At 42.4% G+C, this 14,122-nt stretch overlaps 1 protein-coding gene across 4 annotated transcripts in view; it reads right to left on the bottom strand.

The window, feature by feature from the left end:
* The window catches only part of ptdss2 (phosphatidylserine synthase 2), a 49,609-nt gene that overhangs the window by 17,832 nt on the left and 17,655 nt on the right, over positions 1-14,122 (bottom strand). For all 4 annotated transcript variants that reach the window (XM_071326866.1, XM_071326868.1, XM_071326865.1 and 1 more), the window contains exons 3-4: positions 11,539-11,640; positions 10,020-10,102 (exon numbers count right to left, since the gene is read on the bottom strand). In XM_071326866.1, coding sequence (XP_071182967.1) covers positions 10,020-10,102; positions 11,539-11,640 — 185 coding nt within the window. The remainder of the gene's footprint in view (positions 1-10,019; positions 10,103-11,538; positions 11,641-14,122) is intronic.

Raw genomic sequence — 14,122 nt, forward strand, 5'->3', positions numbered from 1 at the left:
GTACTGCAAAGCATCTCCTCCTCATGGACTGCACCAGATTAGCCAGTTCTTGCTGTGAGATGTTACCCCACTCTTCCACAAGGCACATGCAAGTTCCTGGATATTTCTGGGGGGAATGGCCCTAGCCCTCACCCTCCGATCCAACAGGTCCCAGACGTGCTCAATGGGATTGAGATCCGGGCTCTTCGCTGGCCATGGCAGAACACTGACATTCCTGTCTTGCAGGAAATCACACACAGAACGAACCGTATGGCTGGTGGCATTGTCATGCTGGAGGGTCATGTCAGGATGAGCCTGCAGGAAGGGTACCACATGAGGGAGGAGGATGTTGTCTTCCATGTAACGCACAGCGTTGCAATTGCCTGCAATGACAACCTCAGTCCGATGATGCTGTGACACACCGCCCCAGACCATGACGGACGCTCAATCTCCAAATCGATCCCGCTCCAGAGTACAGGCCTCAGTGTAACGCTCATTCCGTCGACTATAAACGCGAATCCGACAATCACCCATGGTGAGACAAAACCGTGACTAGTCACTGAAGAGCACTTTTTGCCAGTCCTGTCTGTTCCAGCGACGGTGGGTTTGTGCCCATAGGCGACGTTGTTCCCGGTGATGTCTGGTGAGGACCTGCCTTACAACAGGCCTACAAGCCCTCAGTCCAGCCTGTCTCAGCCTATTGCGGACAGTCTGAGCACCGATGGAGGGATTGTGCTTTCCTGGTGTAACTCGGGCAGACGTTGCCATCCTGTACCTGTCCCGCAGGTGTGATGTTCGGATGTACCGATCCTGTGCAGGTGTTGTTACACGTGGTCTGCCACTGCAAGGATGATCAGCTGTCCGTCCTGTTTCTCTGTAGCGCCGTCATAGACGTCTCACAGTACGGACATTGAAATTTTTTTGGCACCCTGGGCATCTTTGTATTGGCCTTTTTCAGTCAGTAGAAAGGCCTCTTTAGTGTCCTAAGTTTTCATAACTGTGACCTTAATTGCCTACCGTCTGTAAGCTGTTAGTGTCTTAATAACCTCTTTGCAATAGGGGGTGCTATTTGCACTCTGTAATAATTTCGTTCGCAAATTAAACTGCCTCGTACTCAATTCTTGCTCGTACAATATGCATATTATTATTACTATTTGATAGAAAACACTCTCTAGTTTCTAAAACCGTTTGAATTATTTCTCTGAGTGAAACAGAACTCATTCTGCAGCTCACTTCCTGTCAAGAAGTGAGATTTCTGAAATGGAGGTCTCTGTTCCAGGGTCGGTTTATAAATTCCCTTATAAGCTATGGGGCTACATGCACTGCATACGCCTTCCCCTAGATGTCAGTAAGCGGTGAGACTTTGAATGGAGCGGATAGCACCATCTGGGGGAGTATAAAACCTCTTGGAACGGAAGTACCGACCTTTTCGACGAGGCGCCTGACGCTTGAGGGAAACCGGCATGGTGTCTTCAAAAGCTTTCGGTTTAGCAGTTCTTTATCTCCGGCTCTGATTTAATTTGTTTTGTCTTAACTTCATAAGGTAGTTAATTTAATCCGACTTATAGCAGTTTATAGCAGTTTATTGCGATTTTCCTGGATTTCTTTGTGATGCGCTTTCACGAGTTGGACACCTCTTCAGTGGGTGGCTAACGTTAGCAGCTATTTCGACAGGACAAGAGGACATCTTTCAACCCAAAGACGATTGTTCTGGAGAAAGGACACCTTGCCCAAGATTCTGATGGAAGCTCAGCTAATAGTAAGCAGTCTTTATGCTGTTAATTCGTACTTATGTTGACAAATGTCAAATAATAATTCCGCCATGAATTATTGTGCGGTCTCGCTTTAGCACACGCTGTATTGCGCAGTAACGTTAATTTTAAAAATCTAACACAGCGATTGCATTAAGAACTAATTTATCTTTCATTTGCTGTCCAACTTGTATTTTTTTGTCAAGTTTATGAATAGTTTTCGATTAGAATAGGTGCCTCTCCAAGATGGCGCCGGGCAGATTGCTTGAAGTTTTGGCCACTAATCACATTGTATAACCACGATTTGTGCCGTGAAATATGCACATTTTCGAACAAACTCTATATGCATTGTGTAATATGATGTTATAGGACTGTCATCTGAAGAATTCTGAGAAGGTTAGTGAAAGAATTTATATATTTTGGTGGTTTATACGTTATCCCTATGTTTGGCTTGAATCAATGCTGTTGTGATGTTTGCTATTGTGGTAAGCTAATATAACGCTATATTGTGTTTTCGCTGTAAAACACTTAGAAAATCTGAAATATTGTCTGGATTCACAAGATCTGTGTCTTTCAATTGCTGTACGCTGTGTATTTTTAAGAAATGTTTTATGATGAGTAATTAGGTAATACACGTTGCTCTCTGTAGTTATTCTAGTCGCTTTGGTGAGAGTTGTGATGGTGGCTGCAATGGTAAACTATGATTTATACCTGAAATATGCACATTTTTCTAACAAAACATATGCTATACAATAAATATGTTATCAGACTGTCATCTGATGAAGTTGTTTCTTGGTTAGTGGCTATTTATATCTTTATTTGGTCGAATTTGTGATAGCTACTGATGGAGTAAAAAACTGGTGGAGTAAAAAAAGTGGTGTCTTTTGGTAACGTGGTTAGCTAATAGATTTACATATTGTGTCTTCCCTGTAAAACATTTTTTTTAAATCAGAAATGGCTGGATTCACAAGATGTGCATCTTTCATCTGGTGTCTTGGACTTGTGATTTAATGATATTTAGATGCTAGTATTTACTTGTGACGCTATGCTAGGCTATGCTAGTCAGCTTTTTTACTGATGGGGGTGCTCCCGGATCCGGGTTTGGGAGGAATTAGAGGTTAACAACCGTTCCACAGGTGCATGTTCATTAATTGCTTATGGTTCATTGAACAAGCATGGGACAAATTGTTTAAACCCTTTACAATGAAGATCTGTGAAGTTTTGGATATTTACTAATTATCTTTGAAAGACCGGGTCCTGAAAAAGGGACGTTTCTTTTTTTTGCTGAGTTTACAATGGCTCTTTGGTTTGTAGCATGTGATGGTTTGTAGCCCTTGCCAGGCTTTCCTACTGTCCTTGAAAATGTTTTCATATTTGTCTTTGTATGCTGCCTTGCACTCCTTGATCTTGCTTTTGAGTTGCCTCTGAATATTGTTAATTTTCTCTTTAGTGCCACCTGATAAAAAAAAAAAACATTAATTCCAGAGTTACCCACGGTTTATTATTGGGGAAGACGTTGAGACTTTCTTTTTGGGAATAACGAGATCCTCACATAAACGGATGTACTCAAGACAGTATCCGCTGGCTCTTCCAGGTCATCGGTAATGTCCATCAGGGCCGCCAAGTCATTGGACTCGGTCATGGAGGGCGTCAGGAATCCAGCTTTTAATCTCCCCTTTTTAGCCTTCTCTCGCTACTAACACGGTTTGTAGAGTCAGATGAGCTGAACTATGTTATGATCTGAACTCCTAAGATTGGGTAGTGCCTTGGAAAAATATGCACCTGTGACGTTACCACAACAGAGGTTCAGACAGGTTTAATTTCAGGTAGGACATGTAACATATTGCTGATATGGTAAATGTTCAGATTGTAACATGTGCAATCTCTCCCATGATTAGCTTTACTGCTTCTTTACTAGCTTATCAATGCTAACTTTACCCCCATCATAAATGTTTTAATACAAAAGGGGTAGCACTCTAGATTATCAGAGGGTTATTTAAATTCCTGACAGCTAGGTCCCAAAATTGAACCCGCACAAATTGTTCCAGAGGACTGAGCTACTATTCAAATCCCAATTCAGAGTTTCACAGCTGAATGGGACAAGTTGTAAAAGACAAATTCCCAGTTTCCACTGTTCCTGACCAATGCACATGCCGTGATTAAATAAACAAAAAGGTGTTAAACTGGTGGTGCTTGAAACGACACACAGAAAAAGGCCAAATCTGGCTCTGCAGTTAGGCTGCGCGATTTGGACAAATCAACAAATTGCGATTTTGGGGGGGGGGGGGGGGGGCAGATATGTGATCATGAATTGCAATTTTCCAACACTGCCAAAATTACCAAGTTAAAACAACTGTCCGGGTAGAGAACATCACTTCTAAAATGAGATCATATGAATGAATACATACTTTGCTAACAGAATACAAGACCAAATGAAACAAATCTTTCCCAACATTGTTATAGGCTACATATGATAATAGGATCATTACACCTACATATTAACACATTTTTTATACGATCATCAAAATAGTGTCCTTTAAGCGTAGCACTTATTACATTATGGAGTTCTTAGATTTAGCATTCGTTTTTAAACAACTAGCAGCACTCATGTTTTGAACACTCACTGCAGAGTTCCTAAACGTCATAGTGTACCGTCTTTGGTAAAGCCCTTTCTCTCCTCAACAGCATCTAACTGCGCGCTCTAAGTGGGGACCCTTGTCACTGGCCATCATGTGCATGCCATGCAGAGAGTAAGAGAGGCCGCTTGTTGTATTAAAGGAGGATCAAAGGAGAAAATCGCAGCCTCTTACGATATGGATATTGCACATGTCAATTTCAAATCTGAATTAGATTTACCGTGCAGCCTTACTCTGCAGGCTCAACGAGTCGGAAAACGTGGTTGTCGGTAGACGACCGAGGGGTGGATGGGTTGAGAGCGAGAGAATCCAAGGCCGGGTGTCAACACCATCATTTTATCAATATTTCTGCTTTTTGTGACTCCTCTCTTTGGTTGGAAAAATCACTGTATGCTTTGTGACTAGTTGCTGACCTAACATAATGATATGGTCTGCTTTTTTGAAATCGGACACTGTGGTTGGATTAACGAGAATTTTATCTTTAAAATTGTGTCTAATACTTGTATGTTTGAGAAAATTGAATTATGAGATTTCTGATTGAATTTGGCACCCTGCAACTTCATTGGCTGTTGGCGAGGGGTTCCAATCCTAGACAGGTTAAAGTGCAGTCGCAAAAACCAAGAGCTATGATGAAAAAGGACGACCCAGAGTCACCTCTGCTGCAGAGGATAAGTTCATTAGAGTTAATGGCACGTCAGAAATCGCAGCCCGAATAAATGCTTCAGAGTTCAAGTAACGGACACATCGCAACATCAAATGTTCAGAGACTGCGTGAATCGGGCCTTCATGGTCAAATTCCTGCAAAGAAACCACCACTAAAAGGACACCAAGAAACACAAGCAATGGACAGACCGGTGGAAATCTGTCCTTTGGTCTGATGAGTCTAAATTTGAGATTTTTGGGTCCTACTGCCGTGTCTTTGTGAAACGCAGAGTAAGTGAAAGGATGATCTCTGCATGTGTAGTTCCCACCGTGAAGCATGGAGGTGGTGAGATGGTTTGGGGGTGCTTTGCTGGTGACACTGATTTATTTAGAATTCAAGACACACTTAACCAGCATGGCTAACACAGCATTCTGCAGCGGTACACCATTGCGCTTAGTGGGACTATCATTTGTTTTTCAACAGGACAATGACCCAACTAGTGTTGCACATTTTGGGGAATACTCAGAGGTGGAAACTTTCCGTGGGAATTAACAGGAATATATGCAAATGAATATTAATAACATTTAAATGTAGATGTTTTTTGCAGTGGATATATTTACCATATCATATGGAGACAGAAACATAAACCTTCTACAGTATCATAGTATACAAGTATACATTGCAAATGATTAATACTTCCAATAGAAATAAAAAACAATTTAGTTACAAATTGAACTTTAAATGAGTTGATTCTTCGCATGGGATAATTTCACTGAACAATAAAATAAATGGTATACTGAATGATCCCCAATTATCCATTGCATCTCCCAAAAACGTTTTCAACATACATCTGTAAAACGATAGTCTAGAAACTAAAGCTTTGGTTGTCTTCCTCTCAGGCTTCCATGTCTTCTCCCTGATCCTCCTCAATGTCCAACTCTTGGCCACCAGTCTCTGAGGGCTCATCTTCACTGTCACTTTCCAACCTTGAGGATGGCTCGCTGTCAAGCTCAAAAAGGCTCAAATTTGCCCAGATGGCAACCAATATTTCAACCCTTGTATTGGTCAGCCTATTGCATGCTTTGGTGTGTGTGTGTGTTCCCAAACAAGGACCAGTTGCGCTCTGAGGCGGCTGATGTTGGTGGGATTTGGAGGATGGGGCAACAGGGGAAAGAGCCTCAGATCCACAAAGTCCCTTCCACCAGGTGGCTGATGAGATGTGTTGGCACGACTGCCATATTGCATCTCCATCCCAAAGCCCTTGATTGGAAGTGTACTTCGCCAGACTGCAAAGAACCTTGCCCTCATCCAGGCCAAGGTGGCGAGACACGGTAGTGATGACACCATAGGCCTTGTTGATCTCTGCACCAGACAGGATGCACTTGTCAGCATACTTGGTGTTCAACATGTACACTGCAGCGTGTATGAGCTTCAGGCAGAAGTCTTCACGCTTTTTGATGCATTTCAAAACTGCAGGTCTGAACTACGTTCCTCCATTGAGTGAAACAAACTTCTGATTCCATGAGGACCATGAGCTGTTGCTATCGATAAGTTGTCTTGATTCATCATTTTCACCTCAAATAGAAGTAGAAGGACTTTTGTCAGAGGTTGCTTGTTGTGAGCGCTGAGGGACCTTTACGCATTTGGCCAGATGATTCTGCATCTTTGTTGCATTCTTCACATATGATTTGGCACAGTATTTGCAAATGTACACAGCATTTCCTTCTAAATTAGCTGCAGTGAAATGTCTCCACACGTCAGATAGTGCCCGTGGCATTTTCCTTTAAAGATTAGAAGAAAAAAAAGAGAAGAAAAATACAATTCCATGTGCAGATAAATAGTTAAGCAGTTAGATTAAACAACTCCTTTGTAAGATAAATGTTTTAAAATGAAACATGTATGGAAACAGGTGAATTACCACTCAGTTAGCAGGCAAAAACTTACTAGCAGAAATTGTTAACAAGTTATAAATTATTTAAAACACACTGATGTAGGCAACTGTTTACTAGTTAACAAAAAATAATTTATGTCATATAAAATATATTCACCCCACCCAGTATTGTAATCAAAACTTACCAGAAAGCATGTAGTCCATGGTTCAGACAGTGTAGTAGTGTGGGCTAAATCGCATCTCAGTGTGCAAGATCTTGAGAATCAGCTGTACATGTGAATGCACTGTGCATGCAGAGGGTTGCAATTCCATTGAATTGGGGATAGTTTAACCAAAATATGCCACAATACCTAGAAATGCCTTGTGTATCCCACAAAAAAAGGTTTCCTTTTTCTAAGATAACTTTTTGATGAATATAAGAAAAATTCCCGGGCTTATCTTCCCATCGAAAATTTACCGGAAAGTTTGCGACCCTTTGCAACCCTAGACCCAACACACCTCCAGGCTGTGTAAGGACTATTTGACCAAGAAGGAGAGCTGCATCAGGTGACCTGGCCTCCACAATCACCTGACCTCAAACCAGTTAAGATGGTTTGGGATGAGTTGGACTGCAGAGTGAAGGCAAAGCACCCAACAAGTGCTCAGCATATGTGGGAACTCCTTCAAGACTATAGAAAATTGTAAAAAAAAAAAAAAAAAAAAAATTGAATGAGAAGGGGTTAGGGTCCCTACATTGACATCAGCAAACCGCTCGCCAAGACAACGCGACACACGCAGTCTGCCCGGTACAGTTGAAATCAGGATTCATCCGTAAAGAGCACACTTCTCCAGCGTACCAGTGGCCATTGAAGGTGAGCATTTGCCCATTGAAGTTGGTTACGACGCCAAACTGCAGTCAGGTCAAGACCCTGGTGGGGATGACAGGCACGCAGATGAACTTCCCAGAGACGGTTCCTGACAGTTTGTGCAGAAATTCTTTGGTGTACAAACCCACAGTTTCATCAGCTGTCCGGGTGGCTGGTCTCAGGCCATGCCGCAGGTGAAGAAGCTGGGAAGTGGATGTCCTGGGGTGGATTGGTTACACTTGATCTGCGGTTGAACGTACTGCCAAAATCTCGGAAACGACATTGGAGGCAACTTATGGTAAGGTAGAGAAATGAACATTCAATTCTCTGGCAACAGCTCTGATGGACATTCCTGTAGTCAGCATGCCAATTCCCTCAAAACATGAGACATCTGTGGCATTGTCTTGTGTGCGTGCACCTGCACATTTTAGAGTAGCCTTTTATTGTCCCCAGCACCCGGTGTTCCTGTGTAATGATCATGCTGTTTAATCAGCTTCTTGATATGCCACCCCTGTCAGGTGGATGGACTATCTTGGCAAAGGAGAAATGCTCGCTAACAGGAATATAAACAAATTTGTGCACAAAATTTGAGAGAAAGAACATTTTATTCAGTATAGATACACTATATACACACACACACAAAAGCATGTGAACACCCCTTAAAATTAGTGGATTTGGCTATTTCAGCCACACTCGTTGCTGACAAGTGTATAAAATTGAGCACACAGCCATGCAATCTCCATAGACAAACATTAGCAGTAGAATGGCCTTAGTGAAGAGCTCAGTGACTTTCAATCTGGCACCGTCATAGGATGCCACCTTTCCAACAAATCAGTTCGTAAAATGTATGCCCTGCTAGAACTGCCCCGGTCAACTGTAAGTGCTGTTATTGTGAAGTGGAAACATCACTCACAGGACGGTAACAAGCTCACAGGACGGGACCGCAGAGTGCTGAAGCTTGTAAAAATAGTCTGTCCTCGGTTGCAACACTCACTTCCAAGTTCCAAACTGCCGCTGGAAGCAACGTCAGCACAAGAACTGTTCGTCGGGAGCAGCATGAAATGGTTTTCCATGACCGAGCAGCTGCACACAAGCCTAAAATCACCATGTGCAATGGCAAGCATTGGCTGGAGTGGAGTAAAGCGCGCCGCCATTGGCCTCTGGAGCAGTGGAAATGTGTTCTCTGGAGTGACAAATCACGCTTCACCATCTGGCAGTCCAACGTACGAATCTGGATTTGGCGGATGTATTGTAATCCCTATGTAATATGATGCAGTGCATGTAATCTGTATGTACTTCACACACAGCCGGGATAGTCTTCATGGCCCACTCCATTGTAATGTAATCTGATGCAGTGCATGTAATCTGTATGTACTTTACACACAGTCGGGATAGTCTTCATGATAGTCTTCATGGCCCACTCCATTGCTGTGCCTCCAAACATCTATATTGATCTAAAAGCAGACAGGCATTCTTTCTCTCCCCACTAAAGACATTTTCAGAGGAAAAAGAACATACCTACTCTTTACACCCTAGTATCTCTACGTACACATTCATCATCTGCCCATCTATCACTCCACTGTTTAATTGCTAAATTGTAATTACTTCGCCACTATGGCCCATTTATTGCCCTACCTCCCTAATCTTACCACATTTGCACACACTATATATAGACTTTTCTATTGTGTTATTGACTGTATGTTTGTTTATCCCATGTGTAACTCTGTTGTTTGTGTCACACTGCTGTGCTTTATCTTGGCCAGGTCGCAGCTGTAAGTGAGAACTTGTTCTCATCTGGCCTACCTGGTTAAAATAAAGGTGAGATATAAAAATAAAACACCGGAGAGCAATGCACCATTAGAGAGTTTGATTTAACACCTGTGCTTGCCACGGCAGTTGGCAACTTTTTATGGTTTGACAGGTACACAGTGCTGCTGCAGCACCATCACCTTTGAAAGCAGTGACTCACCATTTCTTGGGAAGAATAATATAGGGATGCCGCTTTTCGGTTTCACAAAAGCATCAACTTCCTCTTTTCTTCTTTCAAAGTTTAAAAGTGACCATGTTGACTCACTAGCGGTGTCTCGTTGGACAGGATGTTGTTTTGCTGAGAGCGTGTCCCGTATCATATGTCAATGCACTTAGCCTACGTATCAAAAGGCTTACACTGTCTCCAACTTCTAAGGACTGGCAGGCTCGTATTAACTGAAGTACAACAGCATGGAGAAGCAGAAATGTGAAGGGTATTTGCCTTGCGGGTGGAGGTTGTGTTACCTGGATGTGGTCTGGTGAACGGGCCATCTTTGGCTTGTGTCACTCCAAAGCAGAGGAACACAAGGATGCTGGCCACAATCCCTCTGGTAGAAAAGCACAAGCAGACTTAAGTAAATAGAACAACTAATGATAAACTCACATACAGCTCAGTCCTCTTTACAGGACGACTAAAATATACATTTAGAATATTATGACATCTAAATACATGGACTGGAATACATGGTTTGCATTGAAATATCATGATTTGACCAATGTTTTGGCTAAAGAGCATAAATCATAATTTTACTTTCAACCCTCCTTAGAGGTTGTTCTGTAGGTCAAGGTGGGTGAAAGAGCAAGTTTGAGAGGTTGAAGACCAGGAAAGTTAAGGACAGGGCCCAGGCAAGCTGAGTATATGTGGCATGCTCGCTATAAGGTATTCAGGTTTGTATCTCAATCCACACAGCCTCCTCTCCTTTCACCACACCCATCTGAGAGACCTGGATCGACACAGACAATATTGCAAACGGCATTACGCCTAGGAGGGCATGTGTGCTTTTACCCATCATGTCCTTTCAGATCGGTGCACATGACTGAAGAGGCGACAAGGTGAGAAAAGGTGCGTGAGACAACCACCCCCAGGGGATCAGTACATTCAGGTGAAGGCATTCAGCCAGGCATGCATTAGGGCAGTGCCGTCGGTGGTGACCCGGGGGGGTGGGGGGGGGTGGAAGAAGTTGTAGCGGGCTCTAATCTCCCAGGCGAGCTGGGCCTCGCTGACCACGGCAAATCCCATTAATGACCGTCGGATTGTCAGCACAAATAACAGGAATAGCTGGTTGGGGTTAACTCCTTCCTAAGTAACGCCGACACGCATACTACACACAGAAACAAGCGTGCAAACACACTTCCTCTGTCTGAAGACTCCCCAATGCTGCCAAATTCCTCTGCTCGCAAAACTCACTGCAATTGCTTAAGACCATGCAAAGGCTCTTAAAGTTCTTACTTACATTATAGTCCCAAAATGTACAAAAAAAAGTATATGTTAATGACTAGTACCAAAGCAGGGGGGTGGGAAAAGAAACAGTCCTCTGCTCTCCGAAGCATCCATTAGTCAAAACCTAGCTTTTCCCCCACATTATATCTACGCCTTGCAATCTTAGATGTATTCTCCAACAGCCGTTAATATTTAAGTGCTGGCCATCTCTTTCATAATAGTGCGATTTCTACTAGGCTTCACGGCATCTTTACGCTACAGAACTTAGTACGAGTTGAGCACGTATTACTACCGTGCAACATATATTTTGACATTTCCAAAAAAAGTGCTCAAGAACAGAACAGTCCAAGCTAAAAATAAAAGGAGGATCCTAAAAGTCTGTGTGCTGACTGCGCTACGAGCCAGCTGGGCTGAAGGTGACTGGCTGGTCGGAGGCGGAAGTGACTCATTTCACACAAGCAGTCGTGACTAAGTGCGTGTAAGTGCATGATTATACAGGACGTCATGGAAGAGACGGCGTGAGTGCGTAACCGAATGGCTGACCTTTTAGTGTTGTACGTCGTATCCTGGGGTGTCTCCTCCAACAGAGTGACATAGACCAACACGCATGTGAGAATGAAAAGCACAGTGACTGTATGTGCTCTCCTGAAACGAGAGAGAGGGAGGGTGAGGAGAGAGAAAGGCAATCAATGACAGTGTGGCAAGTAGAATCAGCAACATTCATTGGCTGGACATGCAATGAGCAGAAGTGACTAAGACTGTGTGTGTGTGTGTGTAAGAGAAAGATGAGCTTTTTGGGCGAATTCAGTTCAATGACAACAGATAGTTAATTTCCACTTTGCCATGCATGTGCTGATACTGGGCTGTTATACCATTCCTCCATACAGCATCCTAGTTTGAGTATACTTAAGAGACTTCCCTTTTCTCCACAGTTAATAAGTGTGCTGCAAAGGAACAGGCCACATTGCATGTTTCAAGTATGTACCTACCACACACCATCTACAGACACTGATTACCCAAAAAGACTGGTAGGGACAGGGAAAAGAAAAAAACAGAGGGAACGTTAATGATAGGCCGGAGGTTGTTCAAGAGGGTAAATGGTGTGAAAGAGCAATAGGGGAAGGAGGGAGAAGGGTGGAAGAACGGGAGAGGACATTGAGCACAGGGGTCACAGAATCCCTCTGAGGTACGACGCCTGTCTGCCAGCATTCTTGAGAGAGACGGGGTGAGCATAGGGCTAGGCGATATATCCAATTCATTTGGACTTATGTTTACGCGCGATATTCCAAACGCAATTTATTTAATTTTTTTTAAACGAGCGTTTATGCCCGCTTGTTCTCATGTGGTCTTTTTGGTCTCATCTCCTTCTGTGCTGGGTGCACCTTCCCATTTACACCAGAGATCTGTATACACAGTGCCATCAGAAAGTATTCACACCCCTAGACTTTATCTACATTTTGTTGTGTTACAACCTGAAGTTAAAATCGATTGAATTGAGAATGTGTCACTGATCTATACACAAAATACCCCAGAATGTCAAAGTGGATTTATTTTTTTATTTTTTACATTTACAAATGAATTACAAATGAGAAGATGAAATATCTTGAGGCAATAAGTATTCAACCCTTTTGTTATGGCAAGCCTAAATAAGTTCAGAAGTAAAAATTTTTTTTTTAAAGTCTAAATAACTTGCAAGGACTCACACGGTGTGCATTGATAGTGTTTAACATGATTTTTGAATGACTACCTCAGCTCTACGCCATACACATACTGATAATTGTAAAGGTTCCTCAGTCAAGCAGTGAATTTCAAGCACAGCTTAAACCACAAAGACCAGGGAGGTTTTCCACAAAAGGGCAACTATTGGTAGATGGGTAAAAAAAAAAAGGCAGGCATTGAATATCCCTTTGAGCATGGTGCAGTTAATTATACTTCTGATGGTGTATCAATACACCCGTCACTACAAAGACAGGCGCCCTTCCTAACTCAGTTGCCGGAGAAGAAGGAAACAGCTCAGGGATTTCCCCATGAGGCCAATGATGATTAAAACGGTTAGAGTTTAATGGCTGTGTTAAGAGATAAAGGAGGATGGATCAACAACATTGTAGTTACTCCGCAATACTAACTTAAATGACAGAGTGAAAATGAAAGCTGTACAGAATAAACAATTTAAAAAATTAAAAAATGCATTCTGTTTGCAAAAAGGCAATACTGTAAACATTTTGGCAAAGAAATTAACTTTTTGTCCTGAATACATTTACATTTACATTTAAGTCATTTAGCAGACGCTCTTATCCAGAGCGACTTACAAATTGGTGCATTCACCTTATGATATCCAGTGGAACAACCACTTTACAATAGTGCATCTAACTCTTTTAAGGGGGGGGGGGGTTAGAAGGATTACTTTATCCTATCCTAGGTATTCCTTAAAGAGGTGGGGTTTCAGGTGTCTCCGGAAGGTGGTGATTGACTCCGCTGACCTGGCGTCGTGAGGGAGTTTGTTCCACCATTGGGGTGCCAGAGCATGAATACAAGGCGTTATGCTTTGGAAAATGGAAAACTTGGTTCAGTCTGCTTTCCAACAGACACTGGGAGACAAACTCACCTTTCAGCAGGACAACTTTCACAGTAAAGTCTGCACTTGTTGTATTCGGCACAGGTGGCAAATAAAGTTGGATTTGAACTATCTACACTGGAGCTGCTTACCAAGACGGCATTGAATGTTCCTGAGTAGCCTAGTTACAGTATTGAATTAAATCGTCTTGAAAATCTATGGCAAGACTATAAAATAACTGTTTGGCAATGATAACAATCAACTTGACAGATCTTGAAACATTTTTTAAAGAATGGGAAAATATTGTACAATCAAGGTCTGCAAAACATAGACTTACCCAGAAAGACTTGCAGCAGTAAACTCTGCCAAAGGTGATTCTAACATGTATTGACTCACAGGCTTAATACTTATGTAATAAAGATAGGGTTTACTTTTCCATAAAGAAAACAAAAATAAAACATTTCTCCACTTTGACATTAGAGTATTGAGGGTAGATCATTGACAAGAGAGACAATCAAATCCATTTTAATCCCACTTTGTAACAAAACGTGGAAAAAGTCAAGGGGTGTGAAT

Source organism: Salvelinus alpinus, chromosome 9 (assembly GCF_045679555.1).
Source record: "Salvelinus alpinus chromosome 9, SLU_Salpinus.1, whole genome shotgun sequence".
NCBI classification, from domain to species: domain Eukaryota; kingdom Metazoa; phylum Chordata; class Actinopteri; order Salmoniformes; family Salmonidae; genus Salvelinus; species Salvelinus alpinus.